The sequence below is a fragment of the Ranitomeya variabilis genome, chromosome 5 (genome assembly GCF_051348905.1).
Source record: "Ranitomeya variabilis isolate aRanVar5 chromosome 5, aRanVar5.hap1, whole genome shotgun sequence".
Classification (NCBI taxonomy): Eukaryota; Metazoa; Chordata; class Amphibia; order Anura; family Dendrobatidae; genus Ranitomeya; species Ranitomeya variabilis.
This window is the reverse complement of record NC_135236.1, coordinates 674,615,395-674,641,544: the sequence shown is the minus strand read 5'-3', so window position 1 is coordinate 674,641,544 and position 26,150 is coordinate 674,615,395. Positions and strand designations below refer to the sequence as shown.

General features: G+C 42.1%; 2 protein-coding genes across 2 annotated transcripts in view; one reads left to right on the top strand and one right to left on the bottom strand.

Annotated features, from left to right (window-relative positions):
* The window catches only part of RASSF8 (Ras association domain family member 8), a 34,348-nt gene extending 32,013 nt beyond the window's left edge, over nt 1-2,335 (bottom strand). Inside the window, exon 1 of the mRNA XM_077266867.1 lies at nt 2,083-2,335. The gene's annotated coding sequence lies outside the window, so the exon portion shown is untranslated. The remainder of the gene's footprint in view (nt 1-2,082) is intronic.
* A 7,947-nt stretch (nt 2,336-10,282) lies between these two features.
* Nucleotides 10,283-26,150, top strand: part of LMNTD1 (lamin tail domain containing 1) — a 54,516-nt gene continuing 38,648 nt past the window's right edge. Inside the window, exons 1-4 of the mRNA XM_077266866.1 lie at nt 10,283-10,370; nt 12,581-12,729; nt 19,523-19,686; nt 20,651-20,839. Of these exons, the coding sequence (XP_077122981.1) occupies nt 12,589-12,729; nt 19,523-19,686; nt 20,651-20,839 (494 nt within the window). The 5' untranslated portion in view covers nt 10,283-10,370; nt 12,581-12,588. The remainder of the gene's footprint in view (nt 10,371-12,580; nt 12,730-19,522; nt 19,687-20,650; nt 20,840-26,150) is intronic.

Sequence of the window (26,150 nt, the reverse complement as noted above, 5' to 3'; positions counted from 1 at the left end):
AACACACACAGAGGCGCACACTACCGGGAACACACACAGAGGCGCACACTACCGGGAACACACACAGAGGCGCACACTACCGGGAACACACACAGAGGCGCACACTACCGGGACGACACACAGAGGCGCACACTACCGGGACGACACACAGAGGCGCACACTACCGGGACGACACACAGAGGCGCACACTACCGGGACGACACACAGAGGCGCACACTATCGGGAACACACACAGAGGCGCACACTATCGGGAACACACACAGAGGCACACACTACCGGGAACACACACAGAGGCACACACTACCGGGAACACACACAGAGGCGCACACTACCAGGAACACACAGAGGCGCACACTACCAGGAACACACACAGAGGCGCACACTACCAGGAACACACACAGAGGCGCACACTAAGGGGAACACACACGGGGAAGGAGAATACCCAGTGTCTTGGGTTTTTGGAGTTTAGGAACACACAGGCGCGCACACTAAGGGGAACACACACAGAGGCGCACATTACCAGGAACACACACAGAGGCGCACACTACCAGGAACACACACAGAGGCGCACACTATCGGGAATACACATTGTGAAGGAGAATAACCGGTGTCTTGAGTTTTTGGAATTTGGGAACACACACATAGGCGCACACTAAGGGGAACACACACACGGGGAAGGAGAATACCCGGTGTCTTGAGTTTTCGGAGTTTAGGAACACACAGGCGCGCACACTAAGGGGAACACACACAGGCGCACACACACTATCGAGAACACATGCTCCCGTCTCTCGCCTCGGGTCTGGCAGTGAAGGGGTGCGAGTTGATCCCTCTCCAGGATTACTTGCCGTCTGGCCTCCAGATTACTGTGGTCGGATGTTCTGGCTCCTCCGGCCGCTCCACACAACACACAATTGTTTTCTGACTGTTGTGTAACAAAGTTGCAGAGTGAGAACAATCGCTGCTTCCTGTACATCACATCTGAGGACCCCAAATATATCACTGGCACAGTCCAGCGAGGAGTGGGGGGGTCAGAGCCTGGAGATGGGATGTTTTGTGGCACAATGCAAGGTGGGACGATGGAGAGCGGGGGGCACAGTGCACACACTTTACTTCTATGGACAATGGACGGTCAGGCGGACACACGACAGGGATAGCAGTAAAGACTGTGCTCAGCACATGGAGGGACGGCCACATATGGCAGCGCAGTACAGGGGGCAGCGCAGTACAGGGGGCAGCTGACTAGGACAACAGTACAGCTGTGCACAAGGGGACATGCAAGGGCACACAGTGCAGGGGTACAGCATAGGGGTGCACAGACAGGGTAGCACAGGGCAGGAGTACAGCAGCGGAGCAGATAGACCGGGGGGGGGGGGGGGGGTGCGCAGCAGACGAGCACATAGGAAGGGGGGGCACAGGGGTACAACAGAGGAGCACATAGGCTGGAGGGGCACAGCAGAGGCGCACATAGGCTGGGGGGGGGGCACAGGGGTACAGCAGAGGAGCACATAGACCCTAGCAGCAGAGGAGCACATAGACTGGGGGGCACTGGGGTACAGCAGAGGAGCACATAGACCCTAGCAGCAGAGGAGCACATAGACTGGGGGGCACTGGGGTACAGCAGAGGAGCACATAGGCTGGGGGGGGCACAGGGGTACAGCAGAGGAGCACATAGACCCTAGCAGCAGAGGAGCACATACACTGGGGGGCACTGGGGTACAGCAGAGAAGCACATAGGCTGGGGGGCACTGGGGTACAGCAGAGAAGCACATAGGCTGGGGGGCACAGGGGTATAGCAGAGGGGCACACAGTTCGGGGGGAGGGCACAGCAGAGGGGCGCAGGGCAGGGGTACAGCTAAGGGGTGCACAGAGTGGAGGGCGCAGGGTAGAGTGGAGCACTAGAGGTAAATACAGTATATGGGGACAGTCCTGTACGGGGGGCACAGGATGATAGCTCAGATATTGGGGTACATGTTTGGTAGTACAGTTATCCGGGAGCAATGCTCATACCCCGGGGTGCACGGCACAGACCCCCGGTACACGGCTCATACCCCGGTACACGGCTCCCTCCCCGCTTGTACTCACAGTGCAGGACTCCTCTCCGCTCCGCACTGCTCCCGGCTCCGGGGTGCGCACAGTCCGGGGCCCCGGGGACCACAGCTCCGGAGAAAGTTAGTAAAGTTGTTCCCGCAGTAGCCGCGCTGTCCGCGGTGTGTCGGGCGGGGGCCGGAGCTGAGCGCTGCTGAGCCCGGGCTGTGCGATGTCACTGCGGTGCAGCCGCGGCTCCTCCTCCCCTGTCACCGCCGGAGCCTCCTCCTCCACCGCCCCCGCCCCCACTGCAGCGCCGCAGCCGCCGCACAGCCTCTTATCAGGACCTCTGCTTGCTGTCAGTGCACAGGAACACCCTGACTCCATGCACAGGCCCCCTCAGGGAGCTGCGGACAAGGCTGATACACTGTAACAAACCCTCTGCATGTGACAGCAAGCAGAGATCGGCGCAGAAAGTCTAGGAGAAAGTGTCAGAACTCTATTCCACACTGACCCAGTAACAGAACCCCTCCTGGGACCATGATGCTTTGCTCTGGTTTGGAGGTCTGGGTGGGTTTGATGCCCCCTGGGGCTACCAATGTCCTTTATCCCTTCTACGCCTTTAAATATAACCTGTGCCCCCTCAGCCATTGCAAAACTATAACTCCCAGCATGCCCCATGCCGCCGTCACCCACCAGTGACTGGCACTTATTTGCTGGGGAGGGGGGCACTGTCAGGTTGCGAAGTCACATGAACAGAGGCGAAAGGTTTCAGGAAACACAACGGCCGCCATCAGATCTTGCGTTTCGCTCCGTCCGCCGTGCTTTATACTGCAGCACTGCTTATTCAGATTTTTCTGCTGTGTCTAAGCACCAGCTCATCTTGGTACCAGGATATCACATCTAGAAGTCTCCCCCTTTTCCTGATGAGTTTTCAGGCAGTTTTTAACCTCTCAACGGTCCTTAAAAGATTTTTTTGTGTGCCTTAAATATGTAATTTTTCTTATCTGGAATAAATGCTGCCATTCTCCTGAATCCGGCGATGTTTTTCTTGTGTTTCTACGCCTCTCTGTTCCTGAGATACGGCCCCTTCTTCTCTGTATGCAAATTGAGTCTCTTTGGCAACTGGGTGTGCGCATCAACAAACAACGCCCACTTGGCTAACAAGACTAGATTTATAGACAGGGAAGAAAGGGCCGTATCTCAGGAACGGAGAGGCGTAGAAACACAAGAAAAACATCGCCGGATTCAGGAGAACAGCGGCGTTTACACCAGCTGAGAAAAATTACATATTTGTGGAAAGTAACAGGATGGAAACTCCAGGAATAAACTTAATCCAGCATTATATGGTGGTATTATATGAGGGAAGTATATGGCGGTACTATGTAGGCTCCTTAAAGGGCATTCGCCATACTTAAACCACATCAACCATGACCTATGTGTCTAGACCACAGAGACCCCCAACTGATCATGATAATAGGGGTCCCCGGGTGTTAGGAGATGATAAACATGAGACACACAAACTTTTGGGATCCTATTGAAGAACAACAAACTTTTTTTGATACAAAAAATCCCTTTAAAGGGAACCAGTCACCTAGACGGACTTCATCACTCCTTACGGAGGCTCTTTGGGTCCAAATCATCCTTGCCATATAGGCCCCGCCTCTCTGTTAGTCACATGACTCACTTTCCTTTAGCCTTGACTCTGAGAGCAAAGTCATAGGGGCGGGGCTTACTTTAAGAGGCCGTAGGGGGAGGGGAAATGAAATTCGACGGCTGAGCCCTGATGAGCCGAGGTGGAGGACTCCATTGACGCTCTTTCAGTCTCTTAAATACAATTCCCTCGAAATGTGACCATTACCTTTAATTTCCTATTTTTGGGGGTCGTTGGTTGAGACTCGCAGACGTGACACGTACCACTTTGTTACTCTCCGTCTTAACAGGGGCTGATCCTAAAAATCAATTCTTCACCCTGGGTAATTTGTGCGCCCCTCCAGAATACACAGCCCTCGCCCCCCTGCCCCCCTCCCCACAGGGAAGGAGATTGGACGGGACTGATAACATAATTGGGTGGCTGGCCGCTATTCAGAGGGCGAAGAAAATCACAAAATAATTGGGTTACCTTGAGAAAAAAAAACAGACTCGACCAATTTAGAACTCGACAGGGGAACGAAATGGGATTTATGGCTGTAAAACGGAGAAATATGCGAAAAATATACGAAAAAAAATCATCGAAAAAAATAAAAAATATTACTATATTATAGGGGAAGGGTGAAGATGGGGCCCCAGAGTCTAACTGGGGGCCAAATGGTCCCTTTTTCCATTTTTGGGGACCGGTATTAAACAGATTTGTTCACTTTTCCCAATAAGGGGTGTGGCATTTACCGCCTAAAGCCACACCCTCTATCAAACACTCCGCCTTTCCCCGACTATTCCCCGCCCCCTTGACTTTATGATTGGTCTCCAGAGCTTTATCCAGTGGTGATACATTTTTGGGATGTCTAGAACGTCTCTCCTTAAAATACGGTATAAATGTTGCGCACTGTTACCGGTTTTCCATTGGCCCATTTACATCCTCATGGGCGGGGCTAAACAATTACCCTAATTGCACATTTTAAAAAAAAACTAGAGCCATTTTGGGCCATTAGGCTCATCTTTATGCGCCACCTACTTCCTATTAATTTGTAAAAGGCGCCAAATGTACCACGCTGAGCTCGCCATGTAGATAAATTGGGGCCAAACTCTTTAAATCCCTCCCCATTCCACTGTGTAACGTGGCGCCCTTGCACAATTTTGAAATGTGACCACAAAAAATGCACTTTTTAGACATTTTTACATCAATTTCTCTTTGCTTAACTTTTATTATTACTGTTCCTTTAAATAAAGAAACTCCGCCCACAGGTTCCTCGGGGGAGGAGCATGCACATCATTTTTTCTGCTATTTCTCTTAAATTTTATATTAAATTATTATTTTTTTGGAAGATTATTTGTTTGGGGGCCATTTTTGACTTTGATACAATGTTGCGACTTTATAGACACGATCCCCTTTAAAAAATAATTATTTTGTCGCAGTGACGGTTCGCTCTTTTCCACCGCCTCTGCGTTTTACATTCGGTCTATGGAATATTTGTGCTTCGTGATTTATTTTTCTTTTTCCAGCTTATCCTTTTGACAGATATTAATCAGAAAACGTCTTTTCTCGGTGAGGGGGTCGCGGGCGGCGACACAATTTACGGAAAGAGCGAATTTAGCGGTTTCTGTGGAAACAAAAATGCATTTTTTTTGTTGTTTTTTTTTCTTGTATTGTAAGATATTTCTATTCCGGAAGAAACGACTGCGGCTGGAACAAAAGGCCGCGATTCCCGGGGTCCTTGTGGCAAAGGAGCGGCGGATCGGCACCGCCTGCCTCATTACTGGCACCGAAAAGAGGTGCTATCACTTTAAATTAACTCTTTCCTGCCCCGACCAGCAGCTGGATTTTCCCAGTATTTCTGCCAAAAATGGGATTAGATCCCAGCGGCCAAAGGTGCCCGGTGCAAGGCACTGCGATCAGGGCAGAGTGACAGGCGCTCTGATGATACTGGGGCATCTATTTATTTTAGCCAAGTGGGTGTGGTCCTGAAGACGATGCCCACATAGAGGAGTTGAAGATGACGCCCACTTGGCTATAAAGACAACATTTACATATAGAGAATAAAGGGCCATATTTCCGGAGCGGAGAGGAGGAGGAACCTGAGAGAAACATCGCCGGATTCAGGAGAACGGGGGCCTTTATACTGAGGGAAACAATGAAGCAACGCTTTGTGTAAAACGCTACTATATGGGGGCTTTAGTACTTTATACATTGTTATGTAGCCTCTATATGGAGGAGAGCAGTACACTGAACCAACCCATGGCCCCCATACTCAGGTCCTGTAGTCCGGGGCTCCCGGTTACGGCCATTCATCACTTATGAAGCTTCATGGTCGACCTGCAGAAATGTCCAAAACTTCTACTGTGTTCTGAATCCATCATCTAATACGAGACGTAGATATGGCGGCGGCCGCGCTCCTCAGATTTCATCCCGTTGTCAGAAATTGACAGAAATAAATTTAATTGCTGTTTATCATATTGAAGGTCTGCAGAGTACAAACTGTGGAGCCGGAGAGATGCAGAGCTGGCAGTATGGAAGGTGAGAGCAAGAGCCTACAGCGCAAGGGCCCAGAGGACACGGAGGGAAACGGCAGCTTACCCCCATTACATCCATCCAAACCTTGTGACGTAGTGTGTAGATGTATTTATTACATTACCCCAGAGCTGCACTCACTATTCTGCTGGTGCAGTCACTGTGTGCATACATTACATTACTGATCCTGAGTTACATCCTGTATTATACTCCAGAGCTGCACTCACTATTCTGCTGGTGCAGTCACTGTGTACATACATTACATTACTGATCCTGAGTTACATCCTGTATTATACCCCAGAGCTGCACTCACTATTCTGCTGGTGCAGTCACTGTGTACATACATTACATTACTGATCCTGAGTTACATCCTGTATTATACCCCAGAGCTGCACTCACTATTCTGCTGGAGCAGTCACTGTGTACATACATTACATTACTGATCCTGAGTTACATCCTGTATTATACTCCAGAGCTGCACTCACTATTCTGCTGGTGCAGTCACTGTGTACATACATTACATTACTGATCCTGAGTTACATCCTGTATTATACCCCAGAGCTGCACTCACTATTCTGCTGGTGCAGTCACTGTGTACATACATTACATTACTGATCCTGAGTTACATCCTGTATTATACCCCAGAGCTGCACTCACTATTCTGCTGGTGCAGTCACTGTGTACATACATTACATTACTGATCCTGTGTTACATCCTGTATTATACCCCAGAGCTGCACTCACTATTCTGCTGGTGCAGTCATTATGTACATACATTACATTACTGATCCTGAGTTACATCCTGTATTATACTCCAAAGCTGCACTCACTATTCTGCTGGTGCAGTCACTGTGTACATTACATTACATTACTGATCCTGAGTTACATCCTGTATTATACCCCAGAGCTGCGCTCACTATTCTGCTGGTGCAGTCACTGTGTACATACATTACATTACTGATCCTGAGTTACCTCCTGTATTATACCCCAGAGCTGCACTCACTATTCTGCTGGTGCAGTCACTGTGTACATACATTACATTACTGATCCTGAGTTACACCCTGTATTATATCCCAGAGCAGCACTCACTATTCTGCTGGTGCAGTCACTGTGTACATACATTACATTGCTGATCCTGAGTCACATCCTGTATTATACCCCAGAGCTGCACTCACTATTCTGCTGGTGCAGTCACTGTGTACATACATTACATTACTGATCCTGAGTTACATCCTGTATTATACCCCAGAGCTGCACTCACTATTCTGCTGGTGCAGTCACTGTGTACATACATTACATTACTGATCCTGAGTTACATCCTGTATTATACCCCAGAGCTGCACTCACTATTCTGCTGGAGCAGTCACTGTGTACATACATTACATTACTGATCCTGAGTTACATCCTGTATTATACTCCAGAGCTGCACTCACTATTCTGCTGGTGCAGTCACTGTGTACATACATTACATTACTGATCCTGAGTTACATCCTGTATTATACTCCAGAGCTGCACTCACTATTCTGCTGGTGCAATCACTGTGTACATACATTACATTACTGATCCTGAGTTACATCCTGTATTATACCCCAGAGCTGCACTCACTATTCTGCTGGTGCAGTCACTGTGTACATACATTACATTACTGATCCTGAGTTACATCCTGTATTATACCCCAGAGCTGCACTCACTATTCTGCTGGTGCAGTCACTGTGTACATACATTACATTACTGATCCTGTGTTACATCCTGTATTATACCCCAGAGCTGCACTCACTATTCTGCTGGTGCAGTCACTATGTACATACATTACATTACTGATCCTGAGTTACATCCTGTATTATACTCCAAAGCTGCACTCACTATTCTGCTGGTGCAGTCACTGTGTACATTACATTACATTACTGATCCTGAGTTACATCCTGTATTATACCCCAGAGCTGCGCTCACTATTCTGCTGGTGCAGTCACTGTGTACATACATTACATTACTGATCCTGAGTTACCTCCTGTATTATACCCCAGAGCTGCACTCACTATTCTGCTGGTGCAGTCACTGTGTACATACATTACATTACTGATCCTGAGTTACACCCTGTATTATATCCCAGAGCAGCACTCACTATTCTGCTGGTGCAGTCACTGTGTACATACATTACATTACTGATCCTGAGTTACACCCTGTATTATACCCCAGAGCTGCACTCACTATTCTGCTGGTGCAGTCACTGTGTACATACATTACATTACTGATCCTGAGTTACCTCCTGTATTATACGCCAGAGCTGCACTCACTATTCTGCTGGTGCAGTCACTGTGTACATACATTACATTGCTGATCCTGAGTCACATCCTGTATTATACCCCAGAGCTGCACTCACTATTCTGCTGGTGCAGTCACTGTGTACATACATTACTGATCCTGAGTTACATCCTGTATTATACCCCAGAGCTGCACTCACTATTCTGCTGGTGCAGTCACTGTGTACATACATTACATTACATGCAGCTCTGGAGTATTGGAGACGTGAAATGCTGCGGATCGGGGTGAGCTTCTTATAACGCTTCGGTTGGCGGTGTTGTGCGGCGATTATGAGTCTGCCATCGGTGCCATCCGTCAGTTGTGTCCTTTCTCCGACTGACATTCAATGAAAAGAAAGGACTAACGCTGGTTATCACCGCTCAGGATATTTTAACCTTTTATACGGAGCTCGGCGCCCGTAATGCGGCGTAAAACTGCGCAATCCAAAGGTCGTGAGAGGGCAGACATAAAACAGAACAATGGTGACGGTGCCGGAGCGTGGGTCAAACCACGGGCAGGTATCGCTCAACAAAAATGCCATTTCCTGCAGAATGGAGGGGGCGCACGAACGGGAGCAGGCAGGTGAACAATGGGGGGCACGGGGGTGGGCGACACTGACTCTCGTCTTACTTTACAAATTGTTGATAGAGCGGAGACACTGATGTATTGTAAGAATAGAAATGACTCTCATGTGGAGGACAAGTGGTTTCACGAAAAAGTCTGAACCTCTCCTGGGTGCCCTCTGAAAGATCCTGTTTTTCAGCGATTAGTAAAGTAGGGATTGAGATATTTAGGGACGTTCAGGCACAGCGAACGACCATGGAGTGGGCAAGAGGACGGTGCTGAAGGGCGAAAAAGGGGTTGACGCCAGTGCCAAAAATGAGAGGAATTTTCACAATTTCCACGTATGGAAGCCTACTAGGCCACGGTAGAGGCAGAGTCCCACCGACAGGCACCAATACACCCCAATGTAGAGCAATGTAAGCGATCAGGAGATTTTCTTACAAAAGTTCTTGCATTTTTTTTATTAAAAAAGTTAAATTTGTTATATTATGGAGGTGAATCAGGACATTGTTAATAGGATTAATAAAAAAAAAGTAAAGAAAAAATCCTCAAAGTTAAATTTTTTCGTGTAAAAATAATTTAAAAAAAATCAGGATTTTACTGACATAAAAAGTGTAATAAAATGATATCGCTGCCTCATACAATAAAATGAAACCGTTATTGATCCCATGTCGTAAACACCGTAAAAAAAAATAATAAAAAAAAATAAAAAACTATTTTTTAAAATTTTATGAGTTAATCACGGGCATCGAGGGCTTTGTTTCTAGGATAAAAAAATAAATAAATAATAAAAAACAAATGTATAAAAAGTCCCCAAAAATGCAATTTTTGTGCAAAAAAATAAGTCAGGATTTTTTTTCTGACTAAAAATTTGTATAAAAAAACGTAAAAAATAAGATAAAAAACACTGTATAAATGGCGGTTTTTCTGAGGGGGTCTTTTTTGGGTCATTTTGGGGACGGATCCTGAATTTGGCCAGTGTTGGATGACAGGGTTGGGGTGAGTTTGTAGATTTGTGGGAGAGGTGTGTGGTGGCCTCTATGGCGGCCATATTGTCTTCACCCAGCTTTTCCCAGTTATGGTCCCTGACTGGGAATGTGGTGATTTGTGCTGGGGATGGGGGGCACTGGTCGTCCAGGAGGCGGCAGACACCAGTGAGGTGAGTGACACCGGCTCCACGGGCCCCGGCTCCACCTCACATTGTTGTCCTCAGGCCCAGCGTCGCCCATGGAGACCATCAACAAAAGTGAATGTGGGCGATCACTGGTCACATCCGACCAACACTTCCTGAGGGAAACTGCACAGGGACGACGAGGGTGAGTGACGAGGGGCTGACGAGGGTGAGTGACGAGGGGCTGACGAGGTGGGACCCCCAGCCGCGGGATGTGAGCCCCTAATAGTGCGTATGATCCCCTTTATCACACCCCTAAATGAATACAGACCCCCCTGACCTATTACAGACACCAGGCCCCCTAAATATAGAGAGACCCTGCAGTAATAAAGACCCCCAGAGCAACCCCCCTGTAATAAAGACCTCAGTCCAGCCTCCCTTACTAGAAAGACCCCAGACCGGTCATTCCCATAACAAGCATCCCAAACCAGCCCCCTATTATAAGGACCCCAGACCAGCCGGCCTCATAATAAGGGTATGTGCCCACGTTGCAGATTCTGCTGCGGATTTTCTCGCGGTTTCTTCTGCGGATTCCTCTGCGGGTTTTCAACTGCACTTTCCTATTGGTGCTGGTTGAAAACCGCTGCGGAATCCGCACAAAGAATTGACATGCTGCGGAAAATAATCCGCTGCGTTTCCGCGCAGAATTTTCCGCAGCATGTGCACAGCGTTTTTTTTTTCCCATAGGTTTACATGGTACTGTAAACTTTGGGAAAACTGCTGCGGATCCGCAGCGTCAAATCCCCTGCGGATCCGCAGCAGAATCCGCAACGTGGGCACATACCCTAAATACTCCAGACCAGCCCCCACCTTATAAAGACCCCATACTAGACGCCACATTTTAAAGACCCTAGACTATCCTTCTATAATAAAGATCCCAGACCATGTTCTCATAATAAAGACCCCAGACCATCCCCCTTTTATAAAGATCCCAGACCACAGTCTCATAATAAAGACCCCAGATCAGAATTCTCAATAATCAAGACCCCAGGCGAGACTCGTATATAATAAAGACCCCATATCAGCTTCCTCCCTAAATATAGACCTGAGACCAGCCTCCCTTATAAAAAAAAACTCCCAGGCCAGGCTCCCCCATAAAAAGTACCCCAATCAGACTACTCCCTAAATAAAGACCCCAGCAGCCTCCATTAAAATAAAGACCACAGGCCAGCCTCCTCATTGTAAAGATCCCAGCCTCCTCCCCATTATAAAGACCCCAGGCCAGCCTCCCCATTATAAAGATCCCAGCCTCCTCCCCATGATAAAGACCCAATGCCAGCCTCCCCATTATAAAGATCTCAGCCTCCCTATGATAAAGACCCCAGGCCAGTCTCCCCATTACAAAGATCCCAGCCTCCTCCTTATTATAAAGATCTCAGGCGAGCCTCCCCATTATAAAGACTGCAGCGTCCCCATAATAAAGACCCCAGGCCAGCCTCCCCATTTTAAAGATCCCAGCCTCCTCCCCATTATAAACACCCCAGGCCAGTCTCCCCATTATAAAGATTCCAGCCTCCTACCCATTATACAGACCCCAGGCCAGCCTCCCCATTATAAAGAGCCTAGCCTCCTCATTATAAAGATCCTGGCCTCCTCATTATAAAAACCCCAGGCCAGCCTCCCCATTATAAAGATCCCAGCCTCATACCCATTATAAAAACCCCAGGCCAGCCTCCCCACGATAAAGAGTCCAGGCCAGCTACCCCATTATAAAGAGCTCAGGCTCCCATTATAAAGACCCCAGGCCAGCCTCCCCATTATAAAGATCACAGGCCAGCCTCCACATTATAAAGATCACAGTCCAGCCTCCTCCATAAAAAAGAGTCCTGATCTTAAGCCCCCAAGATAAAGTTCCCAAGCCAGCATCCTGCATTATAAAAAACCCAGCTTCCCCATTATAAAGACCCCAGGCCAGCCTCCCCATTATAAAGATCACAGGCCAGTCTCCACATTATAAAGATCACAGTCCAGAATCCCCCATAAAAAAAGAGTCCTGATCTTAAGCCCCCAAAATAAAGTCCCCAGGCCAGCATCCTGCATTATAAAAAACCCAGCTTCCCCATTATAAAGACTCCAGACCAGCCTTCCCCATAAAAAAGTACTCCTTCACAATACCCAATAATAAAGCCCCCAGGCCAGCCTCCTCCAATATAAAAACTCCAAACCAGCCTCTCTTATAATAAAGATCCCAGATCAGAATCCCTAATTATCAAGACCCTAGACGAGACTCCCCCCCACTGTCAGACAGGAAGCTCCCACAATGCACTGCTCTCTGCTAACAGGAAACCAGCTGAATTCTGAGTTCAGCTCTGGATTTTGATGTGAAGCTAATTTTAACCTGTTCCCTTCTGTCAGGAGGAAGCATGATCCCACTCAGCGGAGCACGGTCACCTGCCGCAGAAGTGGCGCGCCGCAACTCCGAAAAAGCGCAAATCCGAGACATTACGGAAAGATTCAGGAGCTATATACAGGGGGTGAAATCGCTGAGGAGTCAGCTGAGACAGGTGCGATGGAAAGCGACGAGTGAGCTGAGGATCCATCAGTGAGCGCCTTCTGATGGATCCGCAACTGTAAGCCTGTCATGTTTCCGGAAACAAAAAGCCTGTAAAAGCCAAACGGTGCAAAATGTTTAATGAAACCCAACTGCAAAAATGATTTTTAGCCCCAAATAAATAGATTTAAGTAATAATAATAAAAACTAGACACCCCCTTTAAGCCCCGCCTCCGGAAGCGACCCGAAACCACTAACAGTGGGATGTGGTCTACTAAGCCGCACCTTTCTGATGGCCCGGATCTGACAAATGTGCACAGAGCTTTCTCCTCTAATGAGCCCCATCTTCACTGAGAGTGACCGAAACGCGTCCCCAGCTTCAGGATGTTCCCGAGAAAACAGAAGTTTGTGTTCGACTCGATCAGTCTGTAAATGACGACGCCGTGACAATGGAGACGCTGTGCGCTCCTCAAGATGAGGCAGTGTGATCTGTATAGCTCACTGAGTCACGAGTACTGAAATCTATCCGTGACCCGTCACTTTAAAAAGATTTACCCTCCAAAAGCTGTTTAAATTTGTCGATTTCATTAATGTATGCCGGTGTTATACAGGCATGGTATTGCAGTATTATTGGTAATGGTATTGCGGTATTATTTATGAATGGTATTGCAGTATTATTTCCAAATGGTATTACAGTATAATTTAAGAATGGCATTGCAGTATTATTCATTAATGGTATTGCGGTATTATTTACGTATAGTGTTGCAGTATTATTTATCAATAGTATTGTGGTATTATTTATGAATTATATTGCAGTATTATTTATGAATGGTATTGCAGTATTATTTATGAATGGTATTGAGGTATTATTTATGAATGGTGTTGCAGTATTATTTATGAATGGTATTGTGGTATTATTTATTAATGGTGTTGCAGTATTATTTAAGAATGATTTTGCAGTATTATTTATGAATGGTGTTGAGGTATTATTTATGAATGGTATTGTGGTATTATTTATGAATGGTGTTGCGGTATTATTTCTGAATAGAATTGTGGTATTATTTATGAATGGTATTGCGGTATTTTTTATGAATGGTGTAGCAGTATTATTTCTGAATGGTGTTGCAGTATTATTTATGAATGGTATTGTGGTATTTATGAATAGTATTGTGGTATTATTTATGAATGGTATTGCGGTATTATTTCCGAATGGTGTTGCAGTATTATTTATGAATGGTATTGCGGAATTATTTATGACTGGTATTACAGTATAATTTAAGAATGGCATTGCAGTATTATTTATTAATGGTATTGCGGTATTATTTACATATAGTGTTGCAGTATTATTTATCAACAGTATTGTGGTATTATTTATGAATTATATTGCAGTAATATTTATGAATGGTATTGAGGTATTATTTATGAATGGTGTTGCAGTATTATTTATGAATGGTATTGTGGTATTATTTATTAATGGTGTTGCAGTATTATTTAAGAATGGTATTGCAGTATTATTTAAGAATGGTATTGAGGTATTATTTATGAATGGTATTGTGGTATTATTAATGAATGGTATTGCGGTATTATTTATGAACTAGATTGTGGCCCGATTCTAAAGCATCGGGTATTCTAGAATATGCATGTCCCCGTAGTATGTGATTCGCGGCAGACTGTGCCCGTCGCTGATTGGTCGAGGCAACCTTTATGACATCATCGTCGCCATGGCAACCATTATGACATCTACGTCGATACTGTGCCCGTCGTTGATTGGTCGAGGCCTGGCGGCCTCGACCAATCAGAGACGCGGGATTTCCATTATGACATCATCGTCGCCATGCTGTGCCCATCGCTGATTGGTCGAGGCCTGGCGGCCTCGACCAATCAGAGACGCGGGATTTCCAGGACAGACAGACAGACAGACGGAAAAACCCTTAGACAATTATATATAGATAGTATTGTGGTATTATTTATGAATGGTATTGCAGTATTATTTATTAATGGTATTGCAGTATTCTTTATGAATGGTATTGCAGTATTATTTCCGAATGGTGTTGCAGTATTATTTATGAATGGCATTGTGGTATTATTTATGAATAGTATTGCAGTATTATTTCCGAATGGTGTTGCAGTATTATTTATGAATGGTATTGTGGTATTATTTATGAATGGTATTGTGGTATTATTTATGAATGGTATTGCAGTATTATTTATTAATGGTATTGCGGTATTCTTTATGAATGGTGTTGCAGTATTATTTGTGAATGGTATTGCAGTAATATTTATGAGTGGTATTGCAGTATTATTTATGAATTATATTGCAGTTTTTTCATTAATAGTATTGCGGTATTACTTATGTATGCTGCTATAATTTTTGAATAGTATTGCAGCATTATTTATAAATGCTATGGAGTTATTATACAGGAGGCATGGTATTGCGATATTTATGAATGATATTGCAGTATTATTTATGAATGATATGGCAGAATTATTTATGAATAGTATTGTGGTATTATTTATGAATGGTATGGTGGTATTTGTAAATGGTATGAAGGTATTATTTATAAATGGTATTGCAGTTTTATTTATGAATAGTATTGTATAATTTATGAATGGTATTGTGGTGATATTTATAAATAGTATGATGGTATTATTAATAAATGGTATGGAGGTATTATACAGGCATGTAAACGGTATTATTTGTAAATGGCATAATAGTATTAATGTTTTATATGTGTTATTCGGATACTGTTTGGTGGTATTATTTTGTCATTGCTTTTAGCGGTATTTGATGAGAAATAATGGCAGTATTATGTTTGCACCATATAATTTGGATGCTATTAAATGGCAGTATTACTTAAGCATAATATGGCGGTATTATTTAGACACTTTATAGGAGTAGTATTTAGAAAATATATGGCAATGTTATGTGTGCACAATATGACGGTATTATTTAGGCCTATTTTGGCATTGCATAGTAAAATTGTGTGAAAAACATGACAATCTTGAGATCTGCAAGAATTGTCTAAAAATTATCATTCGGAGGAGGTATCGGTAAATAATGGCCACATCAGGGACAAGCACTTCAGATTCATTCACCTTCCTAATTATAATATGTTCCCTGAGGATGGAAGGAAATCCGCAGATGTCCACGCTCGTACACCGCTAGAAATCCGGCATTATACCGTCCGGGAACATTGCTAAATAACGAACACTGACATAGAGAGCAACAATACTAAAAAAAAAACATAGTAAACATACTACTGCTATATGGTGCATACATCACTCTAACTTTCAGAGCGAGCTCAGAGCCGCCATATAGTGGACAAATAGTTTTGGCATCTAGTTCCGTGCAGGGCATAATAAATGCTGACATAAAGTGCAAAAATAATAATTGAAAAATAGTATATAAACTCTACTGCTCTATAGCACATAAATAATGCCGCCTCTCAGTGCATAACTGATACCGTGATAAGGTACAAAAATAATATTGGAAGCAAAGATGATTAAAATACTACTGCGGTATGGTGAATAAATAACACTGCCTTTCAGTACAAGCATAGTTCCGCCATACAATATAATACCGCCATGTAGTACACACATAATGCTGACATATACAGTATATGCAAAATAATAAAAAAAAATAAGTGGAATAAACGGAATATTTCGCCTTTGAATGTCTCACCTTTATTTTGGTCTGTTAGTTGATTTACTTCAGGAAAAAAAAGCGAAATATGTCCACGTCTTCCTCCGTTATCGAGCCCGTCCCTTTAATTACATTTCACTAACATTGGATTAGTGCACAATGCTGAGGTGAAGAGGGTCCTATTATCCCCCCGCCGCTAATAATATGCAAACACACACAGACCCTCTGTAATTATCACCACTGTCATTAAGACGTCGCAGCAGATGACAAGTAATTGTGGCTCTTTGTTCGCAGAGGGAATTAAGGAAGATTTGGGAGGATTAGTGTTTTGCATTGAACACGTGTTTTAGATCACTGAGTGCGTGTGTCGTGGGGTGCGGGGTAGACCAGTGATCGCAAGTAGTCATCGTGTATAAATCCGCCATACGGGAAAATAACAAAATTATCACAAGTGGCACTGATCAATAATTCAGAGGTAATCCCTGACTCACCTGCCAAATACCATACCGCTAATTACCTCTTATTATACTGTGAAGGTCCCTCCTCTCCCAGACTGTATAATATAACTACTATAATACTGCTCCTATGTACAAGAATATAACTACTATAATACTGCCCCTATGTACAAGAATATAACTACTATAATACTGCTCCTATGAACAATATAACTACTATAATACTGCTCCTGTGTACAAGAATATAACTACTATAATACTGCCCCTATATACAAGAATATAACTACTATAATACTGCCCGTATGTACAAGAATATAACTACTATAATACTGCTTCTATGTACAAGAATATAACTATGTCAATACTGCCCCTATGTACAAGAATATAACTACTATAATACTGCTCCTATGTACAAGAATATAACTACTATAATACTGCCCCTATGTACAAGAATATAACTACTATAATACTGCTCCTATGTACAAGAATATAACTACTATAATACTGCCCATATGTACACGAATATAACTACTATAATACTGCTCCTATGTACAAGAATATAACTTCTATAATACTGCCTCTATGTACAAGAATATAACTACTATAATACTGCTCCCATGTACAAGAATATAACTACTATAATACTGCTCGTATGTACAAGAATATAACTACTATAATACTGCTCCTATGTACAAGAATATAAGTACTATAATACTGCCCCTATGTACAAGAATATAACTACTATAATACTGCTCCTATGTACAAGAATATAACTACTATAATACTGCCCCTATGTACACGAATATAACTACTATAATACTGCTCCTATGTACAAGAATATAACTACTATAATACTGCCCCTATGTACACGAATATAACTACTATAATATTGCCCCTATATACAAGAATATAACTACTATAATACTGCCCCTATGTACAAGAATATAACTACTATAATACTGCTTCTATGTACAAGAATATAACTACTATAATACTGCCCCTATGTACAAGAATATAACTACTATAATACTGCTTCTATGTACAAGAATATAACTACTATAATACTGCTCCTATGTACAAGAATATAACTACTATAATACTGCCCCCTATGTACAAGAATATAACTACTATAATACTGCTCCTATGTACAGGAATATAACTACTATAATACTGCCCCCTATGTACAAGAATGTAACTACTATAATACTGCTCCCTATATACAAGAATATAACTACTATAATACTGTTCTTATGTACAAGAATATAACTACTATAATACTTCCCCCATGTACAAGAATATACCTACTATAATACTGCCCCTATGTACAAGAATATAACTACTATAATACTGCCCCTATGTACAAGAATATAACTACTATAATACTGCCCCTATGTACAAGAATATAACTACTATAATACTGCCCCTATGTACAAGAATATAACTACTATAATACTGCCCCTATGTACAAGAATATAACTACTATAATACTGCTCCTATGTACAAGAATATAACTACTATAATACTGCTCCTATGTACAAGAATATAACTACTATAATACTGCCCCTATGTACAAGAATATAACTACTATAATACTGCTCCTATGTACAAGAATATAACTACTATAATACTGCTCCTATGTACAAGAATATAACTACTATAATACTGCCCCCTATGTACAAGAATATAACTACTATAATACTGCTCCTATGTACAGGAATATAACTACTATAATACTGCTCCTATGTACAAGAATATAACTACTATAATACTGCCCCCTATGTACAAGAATGTAACTACTATAATACTGCCCCTATGTACAAGAATATAACTACTATAATACTGCTCCTATGTACAAGAATATAACTACTATAATACTGCTCCTATGTACAAGAATATAACTACTATAATACTGCCCCTATGTACAAGAATATAACTACTATAATACTGCTCCTATGTACAATAATATAACTACTATAATACTGCTCCTATGTACAGGAATATAACTACTATAATACTGCCCCCTATGTACAAGAATATAACTACTATAATACTGCCCCCTATGTACAAGAATATAACTACTATAATACTGCTCCTATGTACAGGAATATAACTACTATAATACTGCCCCCTATGTACAAGAATATAACTACTATAATACTGCTCCTATGTACGAGAATATAACTACTATAATACTGCCCCTATGTACAAGAATATAACTACTATAATACTGCCCCTATGTACAGAATATAACTACTATAATACTGCCCCTATATACAAGAATATAACTACTATAATACTGCTCCTATGTACAAGAATATAACTACTATAATACTGCAGGCACCATGTAGTTCAGTAAAGCTCGGGTGACCCTGTGACTTACCAATTGCTCGGTAGCGCCCCCTTCCTGTGTAGTGATGCACACAGACACCAGTTGGCGGTGATTTTGGTGCACATTATAGCGATACATATGAGATCGTGTAGATGAGTAATAGCCATGCTCCAATAATGGAGTAGAAATTATAGACTTCCAGGGATGGAAACAAAACCCCACATGAGCTGTTCTGAGTGAGTAATGGCCGCCGCGCTCTCCCGGATGTTATATCAGTGATAAAGCTTTGTTATTATGATTTTTCTTACTACGGAGCATTTTCCTCCTGTAAGGGCTGTAAATGGTGTCGGTAATAATCAGGCGATTTCCCTGTACACAGGATGATGCCGCTGCCTCAGTCCAACATCTCCAGAACGAAGTCATTACCATCCGGAGTATGTATGAGCAGGAGATCGGAAACCTGCGTGACAAGCTGGCGCAGAATTACAGGGAGCAGGATGGCGACGGCTTTACTGCAGCACTAGTACCTGAGTACCAGAACAGGTATTCATACTGCAAAAAGTCTTATATGCAATCTATAATCCTGTCTGCAGTCACCACTAGGGGGAGCTCCCTGTATACAGAGATACATGATAAGATCCTGTCTGCAGTCACCACTAGGGGGAGCTCCCTGTATACAGAGATACATGATAAGATCCTGTCTGCAGTCACCACTAGGGGGAGCTCCCTGTATACAGAGATACATGACAAGAGCCTGTCTGCAGCCACCACTAGAGGGAGCTCCCTGTATACAGAGATACATGATAAGATCCTGTCTGCAGTCACCACTAGGGGGAGCTCCCTGTATACAGAGATACATGATAAGATCCTGTCTGCAGCCACCACTAGGGGGAGCTCCCTGTATACAGAGATACATGATAAGATCCTGTCTGCAGCCACCACTAGGGGGAGCTCCCTGTATACAGAGATACATGATAAGATCCTTTCTGTAGCCACCACTAGGGGGAGCTCCCTCTATACAGAGATACATGATAAGATCCTGTTTGTAGCCACCACTAGGGGGAGCTCCCTGTATACAGAGATACATGATAAGATCCTGTTTGTAGCCACCACTAGGGGGAGCTCCCTGTATACAGAGATACATGATAAGATCCTTTCTGTAGCCACCACTAGGGGGAGCTCCCTGTATACAGAGATACATGATAAGATCCTGTTTGTAGCCACCACTAGGGGGAGCTCCCTGTATACAGAGATACATGATAAGATCCTGTTTGTAGCCACCACTAGGGGGAGCTCCCTGTATACAGAGATACATGATAAGATCCTGTTTGTAGCCACCACTAGGGGGAGCTCCCTGTATACAGAGATACATGATAAGATTCTGTCTGCGGCCACCACTAGGGGGAGCTCCCTGTAAGGTCCCTCTTATAGTAATATTATATGTGAACCTCTTGATTGCATTTCCCAATATTCCTGATAATGTCACAGATCTTTATTGATAATCTAGAATTTGGGAAATGAACAAAGAAATCCTGAAAAAAGATGAAAACCTCCGAGAGTTACAACTGCTTGTTGCAAAGAAGGAATCAGATATCCAGGAGTTAAAAGGATCCGCAATATCCCCATCTATACAGCTGGAGATGGCCAAACAAGAGCTGGGGGAACTGCAGAGGAGCATTGTGATGGCTCAGACAAAGTAAGTGCCCCCTCCCCCCGCATTATTCACTGAGATGATTGAAACCTTGTACAAAATATTCAAACATCACATGTTATCCAGCGATCAGCAGTGATCACAAGAGGATCAATGCACAGCTACAAATTTATCCTGCAGCTCCCCCGAAGGAGAGTCGTGGTATTACATGGTGACAATTCAAAGCAAGATCATTTAATTTCAAGCTGTCAAATCAATATATAAATTTAGGAATATCCATAGCATCTCCGGTCAGCTGATATAACCTGGGTATCTCCTGTATATAATTATATATGTACAGCTGGTATAACCTGGGTATCTCCTGTATATAATGATATATGTACAGCCGGTATAACCTGGGCATCTCCTGTATATAATTATATATGTACAGCCAGTATAACCTGGGCATCTCCTGTATATAATGATATATGTACAGCTGGTATAACCTGGGTATCTCCTGTATATAATTATATATGTACAGCCAGTATAACCTGGGCATCTCCTGTATATAATGATATATGTACAGCTGGTATAACCTGGGTATCTCCTGTATATAATGATATATGTACAGCTGGTATAACCTGGGTATCTCCTGTATATAATGATATATGTACAGCCGGTATAACCTGGGCATCTCCTGTATATAATGATATATGTACAGCTGGTATAACCTGGGTATCTCCTGTATATAATGATATATGTACAGCCGGTATAACCTGGGCATCTCCTGTATATAATTATATATGTACAGCCAGTATAACCTGGGCATCTCCTGTATATAATGATATATGTACAGCCGGTGTAACCTGGGAATCTCCTGTATATAATTATATATATACAGCTGGTATAACCTGGGCATCTCCTGTATATAATTATATATGTACATCTGGTATAACCTGGGCATCTCCTGTTTATAATTATATATGTACAGCTGGTATAACCTGGGCATCTCCTGTATATAATTATATATGTACAGCTGATATAACCTGGGTATCTCCTGTATATAATTATATATGTACAGCTGGTATAACCTGGGCATCTCCTGTATATAATTATATATGTACAGCTGATATAACCTGGGTATCTCCTGTATATAATTATATATGTACAGCTGGTATAACCTGGGCATCTCCTGTATATAATTATAGATGTACAGCCGGTATAACCTGGGTATCTCCTGTATATAATTATATATGTACAGCTGGTCTAACATGGGCATCTCCTGTATATAATTATATATGTACAGCTGGTATAACCTGGGTATCTCCTGTATATAATTCTATATGTACAGCTGGTATAACCTGGGCCTCTCCTGTATATAATTATATATGTACATCTGATATAACCTGGGTATCTCCTGTATATAATGATATATGTACAGCCGGTATAACCTGGGCATCTCCTGTATATAATTATATATGTACAGCCGGTATAACCTGGGCATCTCCTGTATATAATTATATATGTACAGCTGGTATAACCTGGGCCTCTCCTGTATATAATTATAGATGTACAGCCGGTATAACCTGGGCCTCTCCTGTATATAATTATAGATGTACAGCCGGTATAACGTGGGTATCTCCTATATATAATTATATATGTACAGCCGGTATAACCTGGGTATCTCCTGTATATAATTATATATACAGCCGGTATAACCTGGGCATCGCCTGTATTTAATTATATATGTAAAGCTGATATAACCTGGGTATCTCCTGTATATAATTATATATGTACAGCCGGTATAACCTGGGCATCTCCTGTATATAATGATATATGTACAGCTGGTATAACCTGGGCATCTCCTGTATATAATTATAGATGTACAGCCGGTATAACCTGGGTATCTCCTGTATATAATTATATGTGTACAGCTGGTATAACCTGTGTATCTCCTGTATATAATTATATATGTACAGCTGGTATAACCTGGGCATCTCCTGTATATAATTATATATATACCGCTGGTATAACTTGGGCATCTCCTGTATATAATTATATATGTACAGCTGATATAACCTGGGCATCTCCTGTATATAGTTATATATGTACAGCTGGTATAACCTGGGCATCTCCTGTATATAATTATATATGTACAGCCAGTATAACCTGGGCATCTCCTGTATATAATTATATATATACAGCTGGTATAATCTGGGCATCTCCTGTATATAATTATATATGTACAACTGGTATAACCTGGGCATCTCCTGTATATAATTATATATCTACAGCTGGTATAACCTGGGCATCTCCTGTATATAATTATAGATGTACAGCCGGTATAACCTGGGTATCTCCTGTATATTATATATATATATACAGCCGGTATAACCTGGGCATCGCCTGTATTTAATTATACATGTAAAGCTGATATAACCTGGGTATCTCCTGTATATAATTATATATGGACAGCCGGTATAACCTGGGCATCTCCTGTATATAATGATATATGTACAGCCGGTATAACCTGGGCATCTCCTGTATATAATTATAGATGTACAGCCGGTATAACCTGGGTATCTCCTGTATATAATTATATGTGTACAGCTGGTATAACCTGTGTATCTCCTGTATATAATTATATATGTACAACTGGTATAACCTGGGCATCTCCTGTATATAATGATATATGTACAGCTGGTATAACCTGGGCATCTCCTGTATTATATATGTACAGCCGGTATAACCTGGGCATCTTCTGTATATAATTATATATGTACAGCCGATATAACCTGGGTATCTCCTGTAAATAATTATATATGTACAGCTGGTATAACCTGGGTATCTCCTGTATATAATTATATATGTACAGCTGGTATAGCCTGGGCATCTCCTGTATATAATTATATATGTACAGCTGATATAACCTGGGTATCCCCTGTATATAATGATATATGTACAGCCGGTATAACCTGGGCATCTCCTGTATATAATTATATATGTACAGTCGGTATAACCTGGGCATCCCCTGTATATAATGATATATGTACAGCTGATATAACCTGGGTATCCCCTGTATATAATGATATATGTACAGCCGGTATAACCTGGGCATCTCCTGTATATAATTATATATGTACAGCCAGTATAACCTGGGCATCTCCTGTATATAATGATATATGTACAGCCGGTGTAACCTGGGAATCTCCTGTATATAATTATATATATACAGCTGGTATAACCTGGGCATCTCCTGTATATAATTATATATGTACATCTGGTATAACCTGGGCATCTCCTGTTTATAATTATATATGTACAGCTGGTATAACCTGGGCATCTCCTGTATATAATTATATATGTACAGCTGATATAACCTGGGTATCTCCTGTATATAATTATATATGTACAGCTGGTATAACCTGGGCATCTCCTGTATATAATTATATATGTACAGCTGATATAACCTGGGTATCTCCTGTATATAATTATATATGTACAGCTGGTATAACCTGGGCATCTCCTGTATATAATTATAGATGTACAGCCGGTATAACCTGGGTATCTCCTGTATATAATTATATATGTACAGCTGGTCTAACATGGGCATCTCCTGTATATAATTATATATGTACAGCTGGTATAACCTGGGTATCTCCTGTATATAATTCTATATGTACAGCTGGTATAACCCTGGGCCTCTCCTGTATATAATTATATATGTACATCTGATATAACCTGGGTTTCTCCTGTATATAATGATATATGTACAGCCGGTATAACCTGGGCATCTCCTGTATATAATTATATATGTACAGCCGGTATAACCTGGGCATCTCCTGTATATAATTATATATGTACAGCTGGTATAACCTGGGCCTCTCCTGTATATAATTATAGATGTACAGCCGGTATAACCTGGGCCTCTCCTGTATATAATTATAGATGTACAGCCGGTATAACCTGGGTATCTCCTGTATATAATTATATATACAGCCGGTATAACCTGGGCATCGCCTGTATTTAATTATATATGTAAAGCTGATATAACCTGGGTATCTCCTGTATATAATTATATATGTACAGCCGGTATAACCTGGGCATCTCCTGTATATAATGATATATGTACAGCTGGTATAACCTGGGCATCTCCTGTATATAATTATAGATGTACAGCCGGTATAACCTGGGTATCTCCTGTATATAATTATATGTGTACAGCTGGTATAACCTGTGTATCTCCTGTATATAATTATATATGTACAGCTGGTATAACCTGGGCATCTCCTGTATATAATTATATATATACCGCTGGTATAACTTGGGCATCTCCTGTATATAATTATATATGTACAGCTGGTATAACCTGGGCATCTCCTGTATATAATTATATATATATACAGCTGGTATAACCTGGGCATCTCCTGTATATAATTATATATGTACAGCCAGTATAACCTGGGCATCTCCTGTATATAATTATATATATACAGCTGGTATAATCTGGGCATCTCCTGTATATAATTATATATGTACAACTGGTATAACCTGGGCATCTCCTGTATATAATTATATATCTACAGCTGGTATAACCTGGGCATCTCCTGTATATAATTATAGATGTACAGCCGGTATAACCTGGGTATCTCCTGTATATTATATATATATATATACAGCCGGTATAACCTGGGCATCGCCTGTATTTAATTATACATGTAAAGCTGATATAACCTGGGTATCTCCTGTATATAATTATATATGGACAGCCGGTATAACCTGGGCATCTCCTGTATATAATGATATATGTACAGCCGGTATAACCTGGGCATCTCCTGTATATAATTATAGATGTACAGCCGGTATAACCTGGGTATCTCCTGTATATAATTATATGTGTACAGCTGGTATAACCTGTGTATCTCCTGTATATAATTATATATGTACAACTGGTATAACCTGGGCATCTCCTGTATATAATGATATATGTACAGCTGGTATAACCTGGGCATCTCCTGTATTATATATGTACAGCCGGTATAACCTGGGCATCTTCTGTATATAATTATATATGTACAGCCGATATAACCTGGGTATCTCCTGTAAATAATTATATATGTACAGCTGGTATAACCTGGGCATCTTCTGTATATAATTATATATGTACAGCTGGTATAACCTGGGCATCTCCTGTATATAATTATATTTGTACAGCTGGTATAACCTGGGCAGTTCCTATATATAATTATATATGTACAGCTGGTATAACCTGTGTATCTCCTGTATATAATTATATATGTACAGCTGGTATAACCTGGGCATCTCCTGTATATAATGATATATGTACAGCTGGTATAACCTGGGCATCTCCTGTATT